Source organism: Stigmatopora nigra, chromosome 11, assembly GCF_051989575.1.
Source record: "Stigmatopora nigra isolate UIUO_SnigA chromosome 11, RoL_Snig_1.1, whole genome shotgun sequence".
In the NCBI taxonomy this organism is placed as follows: domain Eukaryota; kingdom Metazoa; phylum Chordata; class Actinopteri; order Syngnathiformes; family Syngnathidae; genus Stigmatopora; species Stigmatopora nigra.
The window spans coordinates 7,305,349-7,320,838 of record NC_135518.1 but is presented as its reverse complement, the minus strand read 5'-3'; the positions used below and the strand labels follow the sequence as shown (position 1 = coordinate 7,320,838).

Here is a 15,490-nt window from a genome sequence, read left to right as displayed (position 1 = left end):
GTGTGTGTGTGTGTGCATAACGTGATGAGCAGGTTCTGTATTAGCAAAGTGGTAATGGAAGCATCGTTAATTCTCCTAATTCATCAGCAGCACTTAATTAACAGGGATCCCAGTGGGTGTTGAAAAATTGTGATTTTGGAAGAGTCCTTAGGACGAGTGTATGACAAAATAGATAAATAATACTGGACATGACCTTATGAATATATCGCTTCTGTCAATGTATTATTAGTCCATCATCTCTTTTGGTTCCTACCGCTGATGTCATTGTCAATCAACCCATTTGCCCCCGCAATCTTCCCTCTATATATTTCATTATAAATGACAATTCCTGCAACATAAAGGGGGTCCTGATCTTGGGACAGATCCAGCCTGTGATAGGTATGTCCACTTAGCTTGCGTGGTATTTCATTGCATTTAAAAAAATATGTATGGCCCCAAAGAGGGTTTTTCATGCAACTCCCATTCTCTAAATATGACTTAACGGCGGCATTAGCATAGGCTACTGATAGACTAGGTCACAAGGGCATGACATTTTATTGAGCAGGAAGACATCCGCTGCGTTTTCTGTTTGGAGTGCGTGCGCATTCATTCTGCTTACTATTGCGGTAATTGAGCCCAATTATATCAAGCTCTTCGTAGGAAGTTAATGCCAAAGGATGAATAGGGCTGTAATTTCTGGCATAAAGCACACAAAAGGGGCGGCATACCAGCTGGGGCTTCTGCAAGACGCTTGCTCCGGCAACATTGAATTATCATTAAGGGAAAAATTGTGGGATTCTTCTCAGATACTGCTGAAAAAAAAAATATATATATATATGGATAATGAGATTGAAGCCAATGTCATTGGACAATTTTGCTTGCTTTATTTCTTGTGATGGGATCCAAAATTCTGCAAATGTCACGAGGTAAACTTGTATTTGATTTAAGCAGGATGTGTATGTGGGAAGTTGGGGGGCAGGGGTCTGCCTGGAGACCCTAATCCTACAGCCTAGGCGGCAAGCTTTGTTTTGGAGAGGGAGGGAGCAAATGAAAGGGAGAGAAGCGATGGGAAGGGAGAGTGAGAGAGATGGGGTTCAGTCAGTCTCCTGCAATGGAAACAAAGGATGCTGAGGGGTCTGACTTCTGACAGGAGCGCCTCTTTAGACTTCGCCTGTAAGTAGGAGAGCATTTGCCATCTATCCTCCTCATCTACGCGTCCGCCTGTGGTGAACATGTGTCCTCTGCTTCCTCCTTAATATGTGAGTCATTTAGCCTTGTGCGTTTCTATATGAATCTGCAGCCGTTATTTATTTTCTCAACTTGACATGATTGCATTTTTGGTTTAAATCTCTCCTCTCGCCGGAATTTTGTTTTTCTCTAAATACCGATGGCTTTATTTCATGCAAAGATGAGAGAATGGTCAAACAATGAGAAACTTTTCTCACTATGCACACATGGGAGGTAAGTAGGTCAACTGTAGTGTTCAAATCTGTCAGATGTATGTTTGCTTTAGGGGGGGAACAAAACACTGTCTGTATGAACGTTGAAGCGTAAAATCAATATTTACTCTGTTAGGGGACTTCATGCAATAACAGTTGGACACATCTGTCTCTGCTCGCTATTCTGCCTGAATATGAAACATTCATTTTAAAATGTAAGAAGAGCTGGTAACCTGCACACTGTCCTGGCAGCAGTTTTAGCAGATTGAGAGTCAACCTAGCACTGAAACTGTGGACGGAGAAAGGCTTCATGGCAGAGAAATGATCCTTCACCTGGCCACTCCCAGTTCAAATGAATTGGGCGTCTATTGTGGTTCAATGGCAATACAAATGATTTCATAATAATAAAAATAGGAGCGTAAATAACCAGGTAAATGCTAAATCTATTCTTTGGTCATTCATTCATTGCGTTCATTTTCTAAATTGCTTCATCTTCACTAGGGTTGAGAGGGGTGCTGGAGCCTATCCCAGCTGACTTATGTCCAATCAGCCTACCACGCATGATTTTGGAATGTGGGAGGAAACTGGAGTACCCACAGAAAACCCACGCAGGTCCTGGGAGAACATGCAAACTCCACACAGGTGAACTGACCTGGATTTGAACCCAATATGGGGTATGGATCTCAATGACTGGTTTGAGGTTTAGATTGCGGAGATCCATCTGGCTAATTCACTGTGAAGGCCCACTGCTTTGTCCAAAAAAAAGTCGCTTTTACTCAGCAGCCATCAGTCAATTAAAGTCAATGCAGCAGGCAGAGGAAAGTGACTCTTACTGTCACTCTTTACAGAGTGCTTGGGGAAATTGGGATTGAATGCCGTGCCAGAGGAATTGTTTACGGTAAAAACTTCAGAAAAGCTGCCAGACCCAACTGCTTGTTTGGTATCCGGGAATATAAAATGCATTGTCTCTTGTGAGTTCAGCATTTGTCCAGCCAAAAATGTGGACATGACTTAACCCTGGTTTTGCTATTTTTCTTCCTTTTTGAAAGACCTTTTGAATGCGCTTAATGAGAGACTGTCTGGAGGTCAGAAGACGACTATTACGCTTAATATCTGCGGACACGCTGCACTTAAGAGGGGACGGGATGTTGGAGAGGTTCGATTATAGGTAGAATATTCTTTTGACGGGAATCACAGGGTAAAAAATAGGACAGTTTCCATTTGAGCCCAAGCAATCTTCTACAATTCACCTTGGCTCTAAACCACTGAGCTGATCGCGCAGGGTTAACTAAGTTAACTAAATGTTCTCATAACTTAATTCCATTATCAAGCCTCCAGTCATCACAAGGCAACCAAAAGGTCGAGCAAAGGTTTTTTTTCTTGTGTTGGGGCATTGTTTCAATTCGCTTGAGTTTCCCTCGAGATTGTCATTTGACAGAAGCGTTTAAGCTCCACCCTTTCCTCTTTTCATTTTTTTTCCATTTCCAATCGGTATTTTTAAATAACTTCCCTTATGTTAATTCCCCTGGCATGATTGTTTTTTATTTATACAAACAATTGTTCTCCTTGATTCCTTTCCAAACCATGACAGTGAATAGTCATGTCATTTTAGTAAATAAACTAGTCTCTCATATAAGAAATGTAATAAGGCAAGATTAACCACTATACTTTTTATGCTGTTTTTAGTCCGCCTGGGAACAAAAGGTCATTCATTTTGTTGTGGTTATTGCCCTTTTTTACATGGGACACTAGCTTCCACTTGGGTATGATTTCACAGATCAGGATTTCACTTGAGTACCCGCTTGGGCACGGAAGTTCCAGTTTGGGGCTGCCATAGAGAAAGCATTCCTACTGTGTACTCGTCTAGGCATAATTCTATAGTGCATGTACTCTGACACCCCAGTATGCACATAGACACACGTCAATGTGCACCGACACACACTGATAGAGAGGTGTCACAACAGAAGTCTCAGTGTTGGGTCAGGAGGCACAGCCTATGGAAGGCTAGGCATTGTTGGACATTAAACAGTGAAGCCATTCAGCTGTCAGGGGGTGACTCAGGAGAAGTGTGACAACAACACCTGCCTTTACACTACAACATTGTTGTGCTTCATGCTAGAGTGGCACAGCAATGAATAGGGACACAACTCAAGACTTGGTGTCCTTTATGTATTTGAGTACAGGTTGAAATAAACCTGAGTTTAACATTCCCTTCAACTTGACCCCTGCAATAGTCCGGAGTAAACTGTACTAAAAGCGAATCAAAAGTCACCTCAAATATTGGCATTGTATTGATCTTGGGCACTTGGACCTGAATTTTGAATGCAGCTCGGCTCAACTATGGCTTGTGTCCACTAATCCCAATTTTAATGTAAGAAAATTTTAATGTATGTGGCCCTATGCTGAACACCAAAAACACGTGCACACACAGTCACACATACACACACACAGACACACACACACACACACACACACACACACACACACACACACACACACACACACACAGGACTCATCAGAGCTAATGACTCATCTATCTCTCTGTCCCTCTCCCTACCCGTCTGTTCTTCATCTCTGTACAGGGGACATCACTCAGAAGGGCTACGAGAAGAAAAGAAGCAAACTGTTGGCACCGTATATCCCACAGATACAAGGTAAGGGTATTTATGATTGCTTTTCTAATAATACATTGATCCCCCCAAAAAAACACTACAACCAATCGACATCGAAACATCTATACCATCGAAAAAGTAAGACTTTTCCCGACCTAGAAAGACAACCGCAGACAAGATGCATCACTTTAACAGTTCTTTGTTGATATATCTTTCCTAATAACATCTAGCTGGTTGTGATTTGCCAAAGTGAGGAAACGTAATGTTAGAAATTGCTAAAAAAATATGTGAATAAGTGATTTCTTTTCAGCAAGTAAAGTTAATTGGGATAAAAGTAAACTGCGAATTATGCAGGCTTTGCTTGGTTTTGCTAGTGTACTAATGTTAATTTCAAGCTGAGTGCAGTTCTGTGGAAAAAAAGGCAAACGCTCAGATGTACTTATTAGTTTAATGTACTGAGAAGATGCTTAAACATCAATTTGTTGGATGTTTACCAATAAATGTGTCTTCTGTGGCAGAGCGTGCAACCAATTGATTTAAATTAAGCATCTTCTCCCCAGCAACACAGTCTGAGGTCCTGGCATCAGAAAAACGTTTTGCATCTTTGAGCTGAAGAACAGACATTGTTTTACTTTGTGGTAGGGGCCAGGATTCAAGTGTTTGTCCTCGCTCACTAGTTTGCCTCGCATTGTCCTGGAATGTCCTCAAACGAAAGTGTTGCTTGTGCTTTTTAGTAAATTGACTGAATTTGTGTAAGTCTATTGCTCAGCATTGCAGCAGGTGAGTTATATTGCTGTCTAAGAGTTGCTGACTGGGTGGAGCTCAATGATCTCCGTTAAGCTTCTGCCACGGAAAGACCAGAGAAGCTGATGACTGGCAGGGACTAATAAAAAGTGAATTTGCTGATAAGATTCCCTCATCTTCTTTTTTTTCTCTCCAGGCGTAGATCCTTCTCTACAGATCGACAACCGGATTCCAGCCTCCTCCCAGGCTATTCTCTCCGACTCCAAACACACCAAATCTCGGGCAGCCAACGCTAGGGATGAACGCTTCCGCTCTGGTAACCGCATTTGGCCTCGTGTGAGAGTTTCAGATTCTTGCTGGAGTTCTTTTAAAGGTGTGTTTTAGCCTACGTGTTCTATTGTGTGGCCTAGATCTGCACACAGAAGCTGTCCAAGCAGCTTTGGCCAAATACAAAGAAAGGAAGATGCCAATGCCGTCCAAGAGACGATCCGTGCTAGTACAGTCCTCTGTGGAGACATGCACCCCACCAGGTGAGGCTTTAGCAGCTACAGACTGTAATATATAAATGATCTTTGCACACGCATTGCCCTTCCAATTCCCTCCCTCAAACTGTAGAGTGTAGGGTGCTAGCAATCCTGTAATTCACGACTGTGTTGCTAAGTAAGAATAGAAAATTGAAAAAAAGAAAACTTGAGTTAAATGAAAGTAGCTATTGTTTGGGATTACAAAAGACTCAGTTATCATGAGTGCATGCCCAGTTAGACCTTCCCACATGTTGCATACTGGTTAACATTGTTTGCATTGTTTCGAAATGTCAACATTTTACCTCATTCTGTTACACTTTGTGATATTTTGATATTGGGGATTTTGCAATTCATAATGTTAATTGGCAAAAATGCGAAGCAAGTTTTAGTCGGCTCTTTTGGTAGCAATTTAAGCAGAAAGCCCAATACACCTCACTGTTGGTGAATGGTGTACAACTGTACAGAATGACTGTGAATACATCATATTTGCTGTGATTGCACTTAATCACTTTGCGGTAATTAGCAGGCCCGACGAGTCATCAATGTATGACTCATTAAGCAGTTGTTTGCAATTACAGCCTGCTGTTTTTGTCAGTTAAATCCAAGCCACTCGCTCACTTCTCATCTGTTTATCAGCGATGAATGCCACCTCTTGACTTTATGCCTGTTAGCCTGACCCTCACTGTTCTTCTGCTTCACTTTGCCATGGTTACTAAGAGACTGATATAAAGGAGAGATTAGCAGAGCAATAACAAACAGATCATTCACTGTGGACCAAACCTCTTGACACTGCTGGTTGCACACATGTCAATATGGGCTTGTTAGAACTAGATGCAACTTTTTCAAGGCCAAGAGATTACTGCTACTGCTGTGAATTTGTGTTTACCATCTACTACATCTTGTAATACTAACACAGACACATCCTCGGCATCGGAAGACGAGGGCTCCTTGCGGCGAAAGGGACGTCTGACCAACTCGGCACCTAACCAGAGTCACGGCCACCCGGCTGTCGAACACTGGTTTAACCGGGTTATCCAGGGTTCATCCACGTCCTCGTCTGCTTCGTCCACTTCGTCCCACCCGGGAGGAAGAGCCACCAACACTAAAGCTATTGCATTGGCTGACCTCATGGCACATACACACCTTGGTGCGTGACTCTTTTCTAACTTTTTGATTCATGGGCTGCCATTGATGGCGATGTACGTCCAATCCAGTAACCACGGAGACTATTGTCTTGCTTTTGCTAAATTCAGCAGACATTTGGAGCATTCCATTATCTCCAGCCATTCGATTTCTTTGAAATCCCAAACGATAAGCAGTGTTGCACACGTCTGCTTTTGTCATCATCGATACACACATTTCCATCATTTCTCCAAATTATATAGTTTTACCTAAACTCTTTCCCCTAAGGAATGAATGTCTTTGACCATAACCCTTGGTAAATTGTCTTCTGGTGAAATTCCCGGTATGCAAAAACCTAAAGATATGTCAGGTTTAGAATGAAGGGAGAGACGGCTAGTTGATACATCATTTGTCAACCCTTTTATCACAGATAACCACATAGCTCCACCAGACGTGACGGGCTTCTCGGAGCGCTCGTCCCTCCACGCAGAGCAGTCCCACGTCGCTTCGGTTCGAGGCGTGTCCCGTAGCTACAACCACCACACCAGCATCATGGAGACGGCAGATGGTTAGTGTCCTGCACGCATGCACGCACGCAGCTATGCGCTTCCCTCCGGTCTGCCTCCCCTGCTGTTTGTCCCTCTGTTTTTCCCTCTTTAGTCAGTCTTCCCATCAGGCTGGCGCAAGCTGCCGGCGAACCCTCTATGTGTTGCTATGGTAACACCTCTCCTCCTTTGGCCCTGAAAAAAAAAAACACTCCAATAGACACTCTTAATTGTTGTCCGGTGATAAAACACATTACATTATTACTATTATTATTCTAAAATACCTATCACTGGTTTGTTTTTTTTTGTTTTTTTTACTGATGACTTTTGGATTCTTGAGAAATATTTCACTACATGGTGAAATTGCAATGTTATGTAATAGTTATGAAACAGCCTTCAGGTGACATTTGTCTTAGGGCACCGTGTTTTAATTTGTGTTTTTCGGATCAATTGAGGGAGAAGAAAGATTCAGCTTGCGTCTCTTTTTGATTTGGAGCACCATTGGTGGCGGATCATGTTTATTGACATCCTCATTTGTTTCTCCTCCAGGCTGTGAGTGGAGAGGTGAGGGATCCCTCACTTTGATGATAAATGGTATTTTTTTTTTATTGCTACCATTGTTTAAACTGTATGGAAGGCCGTCTGTCTTTTGTGCATGTGACGACTGTAAGGTGTTGCACCCCCTCCGCCAACCATCTTCCTCCAAAAAGGAAATGTATTCACTCATTTGATACATCTTTTTAAAATGTTTTTTTCCATATTGTTGATGGTCTTGCTGACAAGACCAATGCGTTTGCATCTGTGGCATTATGACTATTGTTTCTTGGTCAACGTGCTTGACACTGCTGTGGGTTGGTGAAAAGGTTGATTACGTGTCTATCTTTGCATGTGTATTTTCTTTTGGGATTTTTTTTTTTTGGTGTCATCTCAACTTTCACACATCTAATGCGGTACAATATATTAGCTAAGGCTGGGCAATCATATGAGAGTGATTGTCTAGTTTAAAAATCCGAGCACAATTTCAGTTATAACAGCCAACCAGAGGCAACCGCTTCCTGCTCTACTTCTAGTTTTCAATTATTATAATATAGCATGTAAAATATACATGTTATATTATAATAATTATTATTAAGCATTAGTCTTGTATTTTTTTTTTGAATGAATAACGTATAATTTCATAAAAACAAAATGAAAATGAATAAGAACAGAAATACACTGTTTATGGACCCTAATAACAACTCATCATCAGCTCTCATGTATAAAAACATTCAATTAGGCACTACAAAGACCCAATTAATTGTAAACAAACAAAGTCAAATTTCCATAAAATGAAATGCAAAATTACTGCATGAGAGTGATGCAATGCAATGCAATGGATTTTTCAAGTGTAGGAAAACACAGACTGATTCTGAGGACCCTGATATGTAAATTATCACAACCAAGTACTCATCTGCCACTATCATCCATTAATGTATCATAGCTTTTGAGTGGCTGGGACTCAGGGCGATCAGATGTTGTCGAATGTGTCTAATTGGCCCATCAGGTGCTGCGCTGCACCTCATGTGCGCGAGTCCAATATGTGGTTGCCTTTCTACTAGCAGACTATGTCTTATTATAGAACAAAAACGCATCACGAAGGCTGCGTGCAGCTGTGGTCTCCGTCTCTTGTGGCTACAATGTCTGACACTTGCCCCTCCCTAACCTAGAATAAATTCATATGGACAAAACCATGTTACAAATAGCTAACAATTTCCTTTTTCTATTGGGAAGTTCAATCCGGTTAAGTTTTTGGTCATTTTTTGTTATTGACGGCAATAGATGTCCAATCCTTTTGAACAGGAAAAGATGGATGAATGGATTAAAGATCTATCACTGCAGCCAGTCAATTAAAAGAAAAAAATCTGTATGTATAGTTCTAGTAAATAGTACCAAAGTTATTCTGCAGTGTGGTCAACTTTAGACTTTGTAAGCTCTGCACACACACACCTGAGACCTAATGTCTCGGATGCCGGGTAGGAGACGACGGATGGTTGCTAGGCAGCAGGCAGATCCTCACAGCCTGATTAGTCACCCTGGAAGGCTTACTGGAGAGTTCTCTGACTTAAAAACACTAACTTTGGAGCACCGGTGTGCCTCAATGCCTTGAAACTGTCTTCTGATCTTCTGTGTATTTTCTCCTCCCCCATCCATTCTCCTCATGACTGCACATCTTACAAATCCTACATCCTTTTTTGTTTGCCGGCCGCACTTTTTGTCTCCATTTCTTTGTTTTGGCCTATTTTTTTTTCTTTAAACATGTTTTCTTATCACGCCATCCTCTTTGCAATGTCATTGTTTAGGTGTTCCAGTCAACAGCCGCGTGTCCTCGAAAATCCAGCAATTGCTTAACACACTGAAAAGACCGAAGCGGCCGCCTTTGAGAGAATTCTTTGTGGACGACTTTGAGGACCTCATGGATGGTGAGTTTATACTCTCAGTTGTCACTGTAATTACTATCTGAATTTTCACACCAGGAAGTTCACATTGTTTGGTCCGGACCTCAATACAATGGACCCTTTTTGGTTTGATTCTCTGTACCAGAGTTGGTTGGTTTGTATTTACAAACCAAGCTCAACAGGTGCACACCTCAATCCTCAGAGCTTCCTCCATACTCCAGGTTCCCTCCCCTATTTGCCTTGGTAATGCAAATCCATATTTGCATCAAAAAAAGAACAAACACAAAAATTTTATTTACTTGTTTATACTCAATCTGGACGCAAACATATTTATGAATGATGTGACCTTTAACCATATTAACCCAAAATGTAAATATTGTGTTTCAAAGTACAGACATATCCTGAAATGTTGATAATCCCTTTATTTGAAGGCTTTATCTTGAAGACAAACATACAGACAGTCTGCCTTTCTTAGGTTTCACCTATTGGCAGGAGTAAAAATACACTGTAGTACTCAGCTCCAGAGTGTTGATACTTGACTCAATGATGCGGTACGGCTTCTAGATGTGCCTATCCAGGGAAACTCAGTGGTGTGATAAATGACCACACGATGCAAGCAAATGATGCATGAATAAATGAAGCAGTTAATGAAAGTAAACACCACTACTACTGCGCTGGGACAGAATCAGCCATTATTGAAGAGAAACCCATCATTTTTAATGACCTTGTTTTTTTCCACCCGATAATTAAAAATAAATGGTAGCATGTTGTGATTATGATATTACATGCCCGATCTGGTAAGAGATGTATTTATACTTTCTCGCCCAGCACTTGTTAACCAACTGTTTGCCATTGCTGTAGTCACTGTACCAAGCCCGTTGCCACACCCTGCAAATAAACGGTCCAAGTAAGTGTTTAGATAAGTGATTATTTTTCTTTGTCATCCGCCCACCTCCTACTGTGGATCAGAGACCACCAGGTGTGCTTAAGGAGTGGTAAGGCACAGCCAGACCGCAGAAACGCAGACTCACATTGTGGACCGGTCTTGTTTTTTTGTGGAATTCCTCCATTCCTCCATTTTGGGTGGTACTCTGCCAGGCTGAATAAACACGGTCCAAATGAAAACGCAGCAGGATTAGTAACACACCAGCAGGTCATTGGGAAGCACTCCAAACTTTGGCAGAACAGACCAAAAGTCTGCAGACTGAGTGGTCTGTGCGAGAAGAGCTTTCCTGGTTGAGGTGTTTTATCTGGAAAGCACAAATGGGTTGGAATTTGAAAGCAGCAGTCGGGCAACTCCAAAAACTGTTAAGGACTGAATATATGGCTTTAATCCACTAGGCTTTTGTCAATTCTTGCTATCTCGCCATTTAACTATCCCCGCTTGTATTACTTTTAAGCCTCCCTCTGAGAGATCTATAAATCACTGATTTACCAGTATCTTGTAAAACTCTCTGGCAGAATTGCTTGCATCGAGCCACGGGATATGCTGTCAAAGCAATTAGGGTACTGGGTACACTGCACCACTGTTGCCTGCAAGTGGTTGTACATTTATTTATTAGTCTTCCTGCTTATTCAGCATACTTTTAAATTTTTACTCCTTTTTTCCCCCCGTGTATTTTCAGTCCAACACCCCAATCCAAACCAGCCAAAGCCAGAAGGTCAACTAATGTGTCCCCTTGAGGGAGATCCCCTCGGAGTGGTCACTAACTGGCCGCCCTCATTGACAGCAGCCTTGCAACGATGGGGAACCACGCAGCCTAAGAGCCCTTGCTTGACGGCGCTCGATAACGCCGGCAAGCCTGTTTACACTCTCACCTATGGTAGGTATCATTGAAAAAATGTTTTTTTATGAACTCTTTTTATGAATTTAAAATGGGTTTTGTGTTGAATATAATCCTTTTTTACTTACCAATTTTTGTGTTGGACTTTGGTTTGTCGCTGCAGGTAAACTGTGGACACGATGTCAGAAACTAGCCTACACCCTTCTCAACAAACTTAGCACAAGGAATGAACCTTTGCTTATGCCTGGAGATAGGGTAAGTCTTGTAATCTTGTATGTTTTGTGGCAGACATTTTTACCAATTGCCAATTAAAATGAAGTCTTTCTCGACACAGTTTAAACATAGACTCCCTGTATAATTTATCAACTAAGGCTGGCGCACTCCATTGAGTTTTTGGTGCGCAAAACATGAGCCGGTCTCTCCACAGGTTGCACTAGTGTTCCCCAACAATGACCCAGTGATGTTCATGGTGGCGTTCTATGGCTGTCTATTGGCAGAGCTGGTGCCTGTCCCCATTGAAGTGCCACTAACCAGAAAGGTGATGGTCAAAAAAATACTACTTGACACTTCATTGTACATTTAATCCTCTCAGACGTATTTTTTTTGTTGTTGTTCATCTTATTTCCGAAGAGTTAAATATAGAGTTTGAGATTTTTTTATGTATTTAATTTACAGGATGCTGGAAGTCAACAAATTGGCTTTCTGCTTGGCAGCTGTGGGGTAACGGTGGCTCTTACCACTGATGCTTGTCAGAAAGGTTTGCCCAAAGCACAAACGGGCGAGGTAGCCACATTCAAAGGTACAGCTTGCTCACTTTTTTTTCTTCTTCCTGCAATCAATTTGACTATGTTACAATTTAGCATTACATTTCTCATCCTGGTTTCTTTCTTTAGGTTGGCCCAGGTTGCTGTGGTTTGTGACGGATGGAAAACATGTCGTGAAGCCTCCCAAAGACTGGAATCCTCCAATACGCGAAGCAAGCAATGACATTGCCTACATAGAAGTGAGGGCATTAGTTAAAATACTAGTTTTGAACTGCATATCATCAGAATTCACCAGGCTTGCAATGACAAATTTATTGTATTAAATCTAGTCGTGGGGGACTTTTTAATATCGAGACTTTCCTACTGTTATACCAAGAATATCTTACCATAATGAAATTGATGATGAACAATTCTGTATAAAATATGAGTGTAAGATGAATTGGTCTGGATTGATACATCGATTCGTTAATGCAACGATCCAATCAAATCAATCAAATTGAAAAAAAACATGTGACCAGCATAGTGATCATTTAATCATTTAAATAGTAGGAAATAAAAAATGTAACAAATGCAGTAATAATTTGTGATAAAAATAACAAATAACAGGCTCATAAATAGTCACTTATCCAATAAAGGTTCAAGAAGAATTGTTTTCTTTTGAATATCTGAAATATTTCAGAAAATAAATAGTAAAAACTGTTTAGGTTTCTATGTTTTTTAATCTACGTATATCGTATTATATCCTCTTAAAGTTTGAGATTTAGATGCCTAAAATGCACACAGTATTAAGAGGCAAAAATTGCTGCTTGCATGCTTCGGGGTTCATTTTGGGGCCAAACTATATCAACGTCTTCTCAAAAATCTGACACAGAAGATCTGTATTACTTAGGAAGCATAATCGTTGCAAAGGAAGGAATGGATTAGATTAGACTGGCTGCTAAATGGTTTGCTATTTTGACATGTTTTTTATAGTATAAAACCAGCAAGGAGGGAAGCACTATGGGGATTACAGTCAGCCATTCAGCTATGCTTGCTCACTGCCACGCTCTAACACAGGCCTGCGGCTACACTGAGGGTGAGTTTTCACGTCACCCTAAATGTAGTTTTTCATGTTCTTTTACCCCCCCAATTGCATTAGATCCAACTTCCCCTACACACAGTCTAACTTATGTATGCAAAAATAATGGAATGTCATTCTCTGACTTGTAGCGGAAACTATAACCAATGTGTTGGACTTTAAAAGAGAAGCTGGTCTGTGGCATGGAGTTCTCACTGTGAGTTCTTTAAAATATTTTATGATTAGACATTGTGCAGTTTGTTTAAATAGATAATGTATGTGAAAATGACCCCCACCCGCTTTTTTTCATTGCAGAGTGTTATGAATCGGATGCATGTGATCAGCATTCCTTACTCTTTGATGAAAGTTAACCCCCTCTCCTGGATACAGAAGGTTTACGCATACAAAGGTGACTTGTTGACATGTTGGTGGCATTTTTGGTTTAAATTATTACAACTATGTGCTGCCATTAATGTGATAAATGTCTAATCTACATTGAAATGAAGGGTAATAATCCATGAAAAGGGAAAGAAGTTGATTGAACTTTAATTGCTGTTATTGGCAGTAAAGCAAATTTAGAAATATTATCGACAATTTGTCTTTTGTCCACTCGTGGACACCGTCCATACATTCCATGTGCAATGATTTTTTTAAAGATTTTCCCTTCAAAGTAACACATTTGTATTCCCTATTAAAACCATGAATATGGAGGATAACTTTGTGAATCTGAGGACATCTTATGCAAGGGAAATTGTAAAAATTCAATGATTTTAAGGCAATTTTAAGGGTGCGGCTAAATATGCGAGAAAATACAGTATGTAGTTGGATAAAATGGGAGACTAAGCACCCTATAGTGCAAACAGGTTCCCTGGAAACGATTAAAGATGACCTTATATGATAAGGCTTGAAAACAAAAAATGTCAGGTAGGATTATACAATGTGTCTGACGTAGTGTTTTTGTATCTCCTGGGCAGCACGGGTGGCCGTAGTGAAGTCAAGGGACATGCACTGGTCGCTACTGGCACAAAGGGACCAGAGAGACATCAGCTTGAGCTCACTGCGCATGCTGATTGTCGCCGACGGTGCTAACCCATGTGAGTCTGTGTATCAAAAAAATCAACTGCATACAAGGTTTGTCCATAAATACATGCTGACCTAATGCATTTGTTTGTGTCAATACTCGGTGGGTTGTCGTGTTGCCAACGATGCTGTGCGCCGGCAGGGTCAATATCATCCTGTGATGCCTTTCTCAACGTGTTCCAAGCACGTGGGCTAAGACCTGAAGTGATCTGTCCATGTGCCAGTTCTTCAGAAGCCATGACTGTCGCCATCAGGAGGTGAGGTCACGTTAGTGCATGTAAAAAAATAATCATAAAATAATCTGCCTTCTAGAGGCCAACTGGAAAAAATGATTGTTTCCCTTAATATAAATGATTACTGCATCTTTAGACCTCCAGAAATGAGCGTCCCTTCACCGGGCAAGGCTGTGCTTTCCATGTGTGGGTTGAGCCACAGTGTGATCCGGGTGGATACCGAGGAGAAGCTCTCTGTACTGACTGTGCAGGATGTCGGCCAGGTCATGCCCGGAGGTGCGTAAAACACTCGTGTGTTGACACCACCAAAAATGGGTATTGTAACAGGAAAATGTGTTGGTGTTTGATCGATATTTTGTAGCCTTGGTGTGTGTGGTGCGGGCGGAAGGGACACCATACCTGTGTCAGACAGATGAGGTTGGAGAAATCTGCGTGAGCTCAAAATGCACCGGTTTAGCCTATTATGGCCTCCAGGGCATGACCAAGAACATATTTGAGGTTAGTATTTTTTTTGTTATTGTTATTAGTATAGATGACATAAATGTGTTTCTATATCACCACAACCACAGGATTACCTCATAGTAAATACTACACTACAATATTATACTCTCAGCAGCAATAAAAAAAGGATGTCATTCAAGCAGTGGTGGGCAATAAGACAGATATTAGATATTTTGAATGTTTTTTTTAGGAAAAGTGTCTTTAATGTACAAATGAGTCTTCTAATCTAAAAAAAAAAGAATGATTATAGAATTCTGATTGCTTTGCAATTTCATCCACCTCTATGTTAAATATAATGAATCCCTTTGTCACAGACCACTCCAGTCACATCGGCTGGAATTCCAGTTATGGACCGAACCTTCACCAGGACCTCTCTGCTGGGTTTTGTGGGACCCGTAAGTTATCTTTATCAATATAAACATTCAGTCTAAAATAATGAAGTCTAAAATATATATCTTTGGCTCAAATATACTTATTATAGGTATTTGGCAAATAATGTTTACAAATAATGCCATACTTTGTGTTTCACTACTAGGACAGCCTCGTGTTTGTCGTCGGCAAGATGGATGGATTGATGGTTGTCAGTGGACGGAGACACAACGCTGACGACGTGGTTGCCACGGCGCTCGCGGTGGAACCCATGAAATTTGTTTACAGGGGCAGGTTAGACG

The 15,490-nt window shown here is 41.1% G+C and overlaps 1 protein-coding gene across 6 annotated transcripts in view; it reads left to right on the top strand.

Moving 5' to 3' along the window:
- Positions 1–15,490, top strand: part of LOC144204057 (disco-interacting protein 2 homolog A-like) — a 40,743-nt gene that overhangs the window by 15,994 nt on the left and 9,259 nt on the right. For 3 of the 6 annotated variants that reach the window (XM_077727794.1, XM_077727793.1, XM_077727795.1), the window contains 21 exons: positions 4,001–4,072; positions 4,971–5,090; positions 5,185–5,304; positions 6,215–6,445; positions 6,851–6,988; positions 7,515–7,559; positions 9,305–9,424; positions 11,026–11,223; positions 11,348–11,439; positions 11,612–11,722; positions 11,860–11,983; positions 12,078–12,187; positions 12,921–13,023; positions 13,158–13,222; positions 13,321–13,414; positions 13,980–14,099; positions 14,228–14,342; positions 14,455–14,594; positions 14,680–14,816; positions 15,134–15,214; positions 15,355–15,482. In XM_077727794.1, the coding sequence (XP_077583920.1) occupies positions 4,001–4,072; positions 4,971–5,090; positions 5,185–5,304; positions 6,215–6,445; positions 6,851–6,988; positions 7,515–7,559; positions 9,305–9,424; positions 11,026–11,223; positions 11,348–11,439; positions 11,612–11,722; positions 11,860–11,983; positions 12,078–12,187; positions 12,921–13,023; positions 13,158–13,222; positions 13,321–13,414; positions 13,980–14,099; positions 14,228–14,342; positions 14,455–14,594; positions 14,680–14,816; positions 15,134–15,214; positions 15,355–15,482 (2,464 nt within the window). The remainder of the gene's footprint in view (positions 1–4,000; positions 4,073–4,970; positions 5,091–5,184; positions 5,305–6,214; positions 6,446–6,850; positions 6,989–7,514; positions 7,560–9,304; positions 9,425–11,025; positions 11,224–11,347; positions 11,440–11,611; positions 11,723–11,859; positions 11,984–12,077; positions 12,188–12,920; positions 13,024–13,157; positions 13,223–13,320; positions 13,415–13,979; positions 14,100–14,227; positions 14,343–14,454; positions 14,595–14,679; positions 14,817–15,133; positions 15,215–15,354; positions 15,483–15,490) is intronic. The other 3 variants (XM_077727797.1, XM_077727798.1, XM_077727796.1) reach the window with 2 other exon arrangements.